Source organism: Salvia splendens, chromosome 2 (assembly GCF_004379255.2).
Source record: "Salvia splendens isolate huo1 chromosome 2, SspV2, whole genome shotgun sequence".
NCBI lineage: Eukaryota > Viridiplantae > Streptophyta > Magnoliopsida > Lamiales > Lamiaceae > Salvia > Salvia splendens.
The window spans coordinates 22279704-22287793 of record NC_056033.1 but is presented as its reverse complement, the minus strand read 5'-3'; the positions used below and the strand labels follow the sequence as shown (position 1 = coordinate 22287793).

The 8090-nt window shown below is 45.7% G+C and overlaps 1 protein-coding gene across 1 annotated transcript; it reads right to left on the bottom strand.

Annotated features, from left to right (window-relative positions):
- Positions 1–983: 983 nt before the first annotated feature.
- Positions 984–2512, bottom strand: LOC121791725 (polyadenylate-binding protein RBP45-like). Its single transcript, XM_042189584.1, has one exon. The coding sequence runs from the start codon at positions 2446–2448 to the stop codon at positions 1276–1278; it is 1173 nt and encodes a 390-aa protein (XP_042045518.1). The 5' UTR covers positions 2449–2512; the 3' UTR covers positions 984–1275.
- Between the last annotated feature and the right edge of the window lie 5578 nt (positions 2513–8090).

The window sequence follows — 8090 nt, the reverse complement described above, 5'->3', positions numbered from 1 at the left end:
GAATGCCACAAGAGGTTATCACACAAATCCTTCATACCCCAATCATCGCGGGAGAAGGGTAAAAGGTATTTCTACTTCTACTCGTGATGGAGCTACACCCAAGCTGATCTACAAGGACAAGAAGATGGATCCATTGTTCATTCAAAGTGGACCAATTACAAGAGCTAGAGCTAAGAAGATAAAAGGAGTCCATGATGCTTTTAGTTGATGAAGTAAAAGCCCAATTCCAAGACCAATCTACATTGGGCCAAATGGTGAATATTATTCAAGTTAGTGGGCAGCCCAATGCATGAAGTTTTGAGTCACTATATATCACATTTTGGAGGCCCAAATTGAAGATACATGATGCATTTTCGTCCAAGTTGGAGCAACCAAAATGAAGAGTCATTTTTAAGTTACTTTTTGAGTTAAATAAGTGACTTTAGATGTCCTAAAGTCACACCAATAGTTTAGGAGTTACTTTTCACTTATTATGAGTCATTCTAAAGGTCTTAAGTTGTACTAATGATATGAGACTTTCAAGAGCCCATTCTAGCCTATAAATAGGCTTGTAAGCATGTCATTTGAGGACACCATTGATCAAATACGAAAATAGACTTTGTCTTGTGAGCTGAATTCTCTTTGTAGAGTTTTTCACTTGTTTGGAACTTATCAAGATACTTTGAGCAAGTTCTTGTGGCGTTCAACCATACCGAGGTTCTTGGCTGATCATATAGCCAACGGGTCGAGGTTTTCCAAGCTCTGGAAGTGGATCAAACCAGATTATCAATCAAGGGAGTCCGCTGCCAAACCTTATACGTGGGGTTCTTGGATCAATATATCCAACGGGTCCTTCGTCCTATCCCAAACCATATCATTTGGTATCACGAGCCATCTGGTATTGATCTATTCTTAGCTTTTTTTTAAAAAAAACAAGGTAGATTTTGATTTTATATCTGGATATTAGTTCAATAACTGAATAATCATCACTTTAAGCAATAGCATTACAAGAATTTGCCGCAGCATGTTCATTTCAGCAGTTCAGCAAAAACAGCACAGCTCAAAACTAAGGCAAGCGATTGATATGCAACCGATTCATTCCAAACATGATCAAGAACTACAATTATACATGTAGTTTACTAAGAAAACCTCCAAATCCGTGGGGGAAAAGGGTCAACAAAACCAACAGAAAAATAGCACCAAATATTATTAGATAATAGTAAGTCGAATCCAACTTGGCAATATCACATAATAAGCCACTCAGCAAGGCACAAGCTCCGACTGCTCTCCAGCATATCACTGTTGCGGCTGTTGATAGTTTGCATATCCAGGATAGCCTCCATAATACATGTTTGGGTCTTGTGGTGGAGCAAATCCACCTTGCACCTCATGCCCCTGCGTGTACCCATAATAAGCACCCCCTCCCCACTGGTTTTGATCTTGCTGAGTCTGCTTGTTCGAAGGACTGCGTCCCCACAAAAGACGGATGTTCTCCCCTCCTAGCAGAGTCCCATTTAAGTTTGCTAAAGCTTGCTCAGCACAGGACCTATCAGAAAACTGAACAAATCCACAACGCTTTCCAACTGGTATTTTCACATGTACCACATCACCATACTGTGAGAATACTTGTCTCAAATGGTCGTCCGTCACGTTGGAATCTAGACCGCCAACAAATATTGTTGTATTATTGGGGTCACTTTCACCCTGAGTTCCTTGAGGATTTTGAAATGAAGCGTTCTGAGTTGGTGCATTCATAGGTTTTTTGTTAGCTGCAGGCCCAATCCGCATGGGCCTAGTAGAACTGAGAACACCGTTCATTTCACTCATAGCATGCTGTTGCTCTCTCTCATCCCCAAACTTAACAAATCCATAGCCCTTCGAGCGTCCAGTGACTCTATCTATAACAACTTTTGCACCCTTAACAGATTGGTAGACAACCTTAAACGTTTCCTGCAGGACATAATTTGTAACATCCCCAGCCAAATCTCCCACAAAAATTGTGTACTCAGGAGAGTCATCTGCACGCTTATCTCCCGCACCAAGACTAGCCCAGTTCAGTCGGAAGCTCTGTTCAGCATTAGGCATCAGTGCACCATTATATTGTTGCAATATACTTTCAGCAGAACCATGACTCCTGAACTCCAGGAAGCCATACCCCTCAGATTGGCCAGTTTGCTTGTTGCGAATCACCTTAGCAGATACTAGCTCGCCAGAGTTGTAGAAGCAGGATGTGAGATAGTTCTCGTCCATCCAGAACTGAAGGTCTCCAATCCATAGAGATCGAACCTCGTCGGCGGCGCCACCAGCAGCTGCGTTGGTTTGCGGCGCACCGTAGTGCTGTTGTTGCTGCTGCTGCTGAGGCCAGACGTGAGGAGGCTGCGGTGGCATGGTCATCCACTGCTGCTGATGGGGCTGTTGCTGATCCATCCCCATAGGTTGTGGCGCCATTCCTCCTGGCTGCTGCATCATTCTCGGCTGGAGCTAAACCCTAATTCAAACCACGGCAAAATTGGGGGGTTTGAAAGGATCTATTCTTAGCTTTACCTTACATTCATATCTTAGTTTCAAAAAAAAAATCGAAAAAAAAAGTGAGAAAGGCTAGCACAACTTTATCTTCATTTTATCTAGTTGTTGCAAAAAGAAAAAAAAGGGGGCCAAAAATAAAAAAAGTACATATAGTAAACATCTTTACCTTCTTTTATCCATTATCTTTTTTTGCTTTACAAAAGAAGCAAACAAAAAAACCAGAAAAAAAAAAAAACCCAAATACATTTTTCACATCATTTTCTCGACCATTTCCTTTCATCCTTCATTCAAGGGCTAAAGTTGGTTGATTGCTATTTGTTCTTGTTTGTTCTTGATTTGTTTTATACTTCTGTTTTCTTTGCAAAAGAGAAAGAGTGGTAAAAGGCTTGAGAGGTTAGGTTATTTGAGGAGAGGTAAAAGCCAACGAGTGATATACACGAGTGTTTTGTGAGGTTTTTTGTGTGATACACAAGTGAACTGTGAGGATGGATCCTACTGACGATCATATTCCAGTTGATCCTACGTTGAAAGCCATGCAACAACAATTTGCAAGGTTTGCACGGATTCTGGAAAGTGTTTCAGGGCGGTTGGAGAGGCTAGAAGTTCAGGCAACAAATGAAAATAATAACGAGGAGGCAGAGAGTGGAGGAGAAGATGATGCTTCATATAGGCATCGAAATGAGAGACGTGGAAACGGTAGAAGAGGGCGTACAAATGAAGTGGATGGTGATTTGAGAAGCATCAAACAGAAGATCCCAACATTCCAAGGAAGGAGTGACCCCGAAGCTTATTTGGAGTGGGAGAGAAAGGTGGATCTCATCTTTGAATGTCACAACTATTCCGAGGAGAAAAAGGTTAGACTTGCTGCTATTGAATTCGCTGACTATGCTATAGTTTGGTGGGATCAATTGACAACTAGTACAAGGCGATATGGAGGAAGACCGGTTTCGACTTGGGAAGAAATGAAAAGCATAATGCGTAAGAGATTTGTACCTTCTCATTATTTTCGTGAATTGTATCAAAAATTACAATCTATGAAACAAGGTACTAAATCTGTCGATGAGTACTACAAAGACATGGAGATTGCCATGATTGGGGCAAATGTTGAAGAAGATAGAGAAGCAACTATGGCTCGATTCTTATGTGGGCTGAATAGGGAGATTGCAAACATTGTAGAGCTTCAACACTATGTGGAGTTGGAGGACATGGTTCATATGGCCATGAAGGTGGAGGGACAATTGAAGAAGAAGGGAACAATCCAAAAGAATTTTTCAACAAGTTCTCATTCTTCAAAGACAAAAGAGTGGACTTCATCCAAATCCAATTTTGGTGATATGGATTGGGATACGACGAAGGACCCGTTGGATATATTGATCCAAGAACCCCACGTATAATGATTGGCAGCGGATTTCCTTGATTGATAATCTGGTTTGATCCACTTCCAGAGCTTGGAAAACCTCGACCCGTTGGCTATGTAATCAGCCAAGAACCTCGGTATGGTTGAACGCCACAAGAACTTGCTCAAAGTATCTTGATAAGTTCCAAACAAGTGAAAAACTCTACAAAGAGAATTCAACTCACAAGACAAACTCTATTTTCGTATTTGATCAATAATGTCCTCAAATGACATGCTTACAAGCCTATTTATAGGCTAGAATGGACTCTTGAAAGTCTCATATCATTAGTACAACTTAAGACCTTTAGAATGACTCATAATAAGTGAAAAGTAACTCCTAACTATTGGTGTGACTTTAGGACATCTAAAGTCACTTATTTAACTCAAAAAGTAACTTAAAAATGACTCTTCATTTTTGCTGCTCCAACTTGGACGAAAATGCATCATTTATCTTCAATTTGGGCCTCCAAAATGTGATATATATTGACTCAAAATGTGATATATATTGACATCAATTATGGGACAAGATGAGAGAGATTGCCGGGCCTCTCGAGGGAACACCTTGGATCATCGGTGGCGATTTCAACACCATTCTATCACACCAAGACAGAGTCGGAAGTGATACTAACCGGCAAGCCGAGATGGTTGATTTTGCGGAGGCAACGGAAGACTGTAGGCTGCTTGATCCTGGTTTCGATGGAGCGGCATTCACTTGGGCCAAGAATGGCCTCTTTGAAAGGTTGGATAGAGTGCTTGTCAGTGAGGATTGGACTAAGACCTTCGAGGCTACTCGGGTTACGAATCTCCCCCGGGTTGCCTCGGACCATGGACCAATTCTTGTCAGGTGCACGAAGATGAACACATCCGCTGGAGCCAAGGCATTCAGGTTCCAGAACATGTGGATCCGACATGAAGGATTCATGGCCCGTAGTGCAAAAGCATGGGAGGAACCCACGGGGGCGGGTGGAATCCTAAACATTCAAATCAAGCAGGCCAGAGTTAAAAGGCCCTTAAGGAGTGGAACAAAGAGGTCTTTGGGAACATCCATGTTAATCTAAAGGAAAAGGAGGAAGAAATTGCTCTGGCCCAATCTAGTTTCGAGGCAAGGCCGACTCCGGAGCACAGGACAGCGATCAACAAACACATTGCCGAGTACATCCTTTTGCTGAGAATGGAAGAAGATTTTTGGCGACAGAAGGCAGCTTTGAGGTGGCTTGCCGAGGGAGACAAAAATACCCGGTTCTATCAAAGCTGGGTGAAACAAAAGAGGGTCCGTCTCCGCATCCATTCAATTCGTGTCAATGGGCAGGAGCTCACCGAGGAAGCCGAGATTAAAAAGTCCGCAGTGGAGTTCTTCCAACAACTCCTTGCCCCCAACAATCCGACACTTGAAGACCCAGACCTTGACCTAATCCAGCAGGTCCACTCAGCCGAGCAGTTCGTTGACATCGCAGATGCTCCAAGTGCGGACGAGGTCAGGAGTGCCACCTTTTGCATTTCCGGAGATAGTGCACCCGGACCTGATGGCTTCTCGGCCACCTTCTATCAAGCCTGCTGGTCCATTGTGGGGCCGGAGGTAGTGGAAGCAATCAGACAGTTCTTCAGAGGGGCCTTCCTGCCAAGGAGCATCACGGCCACAAGCATTGTCCTTATCCCAAAGAAGGCATCGCCGGAGTCATGGACCGACTACCGACCCATCAGTCTCTGCAATGTTTTAAACAAGATCATTACCAAGGTACTCACCTCTCGACTCTCTCCTTTCCTCCCACAGGTCATCTCCCCAAACCAAAGTGGTTTTGTCAAAGGTCGGCTCCTTAACGACAACGCACTTCTGGCTCAAGAAATGTTCCATGAGCTTGCTAGATGCTCCCCCAGCGCCTAATGTGGCAGTAAAGATTGACATGGCTAAAGCCTATGATAGGGTCCAATGGCCCTTCCTCTTCAAAGTTTTACGCCGTATGGGATTCCCGGATTCATGGATTTCACTTATGGAGAGGTGTATTGGGTATTGCTGGTTCTCGGTCCTTGTTAACGGGGCACCCGCGGGCTTCTTTAGATCAACTCGTGGACTTCGGCAAGGAGATCCGATCTCCCCGCTCTGTTCGTGATCGCTGCGGAATACCTGTCCCGAGCATTAGATAAGCTCATCCTCGGCCAAAGGACATGACGTACAAAGCCTCCCGGAGATGCATGGAGATCAGCCATCTAGCCTATGCGGACGACATTATCATCTTCACCCAAGCGGCGGCAAATCCTATGCGCCGGCTAAGAGCTTGTCTTGAAAAGTATGAAAGAGTCTCCGGCCAACAAGTCAGCCTTGCTAAGAGTAATTTCTATATTGCGAGGCCCATGAGCATTGGGCAAACTCGATCCAGGCGGAAGGGGGCTTCACTAGAGGGTTTTCCCTTTCCTCTACCTCGGAGTACCTATCTATCGTGGTGCCAAACGCACGGACATGTTCCTCTTTCTACGGGAAAAGATTGCAAGAAGGATCTCAGGATGGGCACACCGTCACCTATCCTTTGGAGGAAGGCTTACGTTGATTAAGAGCACCCTTGAAGCGATCCCCTACACATCTTCCAAGCCGTCGAGCCCACGGCCGGGTACCCTTAAGCAACTTGATCACAAATGGCCCGATTCTTTTGGGGGTCTACGAATGAGAAGAAGCGGACCCATTGGATTGGGTTGGGAACAAATGTGTCGGCCCACTGATGAAGGAGGCCTTGGGATCCGGAAAACTATGGAGGTCCTCCGCGCCTTCAATATCAAACTTTGGTGGCGCTTTCGGGAGCAAAACTCCCTTTGGGCAAGATACATGATGGCAAATATTGCACCAACTCCACACCGCTCACCTTGAGACTGCCGAGCAGGAGTAGCCCTACGTGGAGAAGGCTCTCAAGAGCATGGCCCCTCGCACAACCGCACATGAGATGGCTAGTGGGACAAGGGGACATCTACTTCTGGGATGACATTTGGCTTGGCAATAGCCCTCTGAGGGAATTTAGTCTTGATGATAGGGGAAGACCAACCACCCGGGTTTCGGAGTTCATTACTAATGGGGGTTGGGATGTGCCCAAGCTTCAGCTTCTTCACAATCAGGCCGGCCTCCCTCAGCATGTTATCGATGGCATCATTAATACACCGATCCTCCATGATGAACAGGATATCCTGAGGTGGAACCTCTCTAAACATGGGGATTTCACGGTGGCTTCGACATGGGACACACTTCGAGGGCGAAACCCGATCATCCAAGGTTTGGGGACGTTTGGATGGCAGGCCTCACCAACTCAATAGCCATCTTTATCTGGAGGCTTCTCTCCAATCGGGTGCCGGTTGACACGAAGCTTCAGTGGCGGGAGATTGAGCTAGCCTCTAAGTGCCAATGCTGCCCCCACCGACCGAATACCGAGTCCCTCCAACACCTCTTCATACCAGGGACATGGAGCTCGCAGAGTATGGAGTGAGTTTGACGGTTGGTTCACAGGCCCGTTCCCCCCGCATCCATATCAATGATACAATCCCTACGAGAATCGAATGTGTGGGCGCGAAGGTACCAACAGCCGAACAAGAAACTCTTAGCCGAGCCACTCCATACCTCATTCTGTGGTTTATCTGGTCGGAGAGAAACAGGAGTCGCCACCAAGGCACACAGTTTAAACCACAAAACGTGGTATGGCAGGTCCACATGTCATTCGGAATGCTATGTCCAATGGAAGCTTGAAGCCGAAACATTGGAAGGGAGTTAAACTTGGAATCAACATTCCTCAAGCGGCGGCAATCAGGGCGCTACCCCTAGCCATGGCAATCAAATGGAACCCCCCCGGACCATGCCGTGGATAAAGCTCAACACCGATGGCTCCTACAATGAAGCGAACGGTAGAACAGGGGCTGGAGGGATTATTCGAGACCACTTGGGTAAGATGCTCGTCGCCTTCAGCACACCCCTAGAAGCACACTCGGCGTTAGAGGCGGAGCTGTTGGCCATGCCTCCACGGGCTAAATATGCCAAAGAACTCGCCCTAACCAATCTGGATTGAGTCCGATGCAGAGCAAGCAATCAAATTGGTCAATGGGACAGGATGGGGCCCGGCACTCGCCCGGCAAGCGGTGGCGCAACTAACCCTTCATAAACGCCAACTCAAATTCCGAGCCACCTTCTTTTTTTTTTTTTTTTTTTTTTTTTTTTTTT

Coding starts and splice junctions, on each gene's coding strand:
- LOC121791725 (XM_042189584.1), bottom strand. CDS start 2,448: ATGATGCAGCAGCCAGGAGGAATGGCGCCACAACCTATGGGGATGGAT.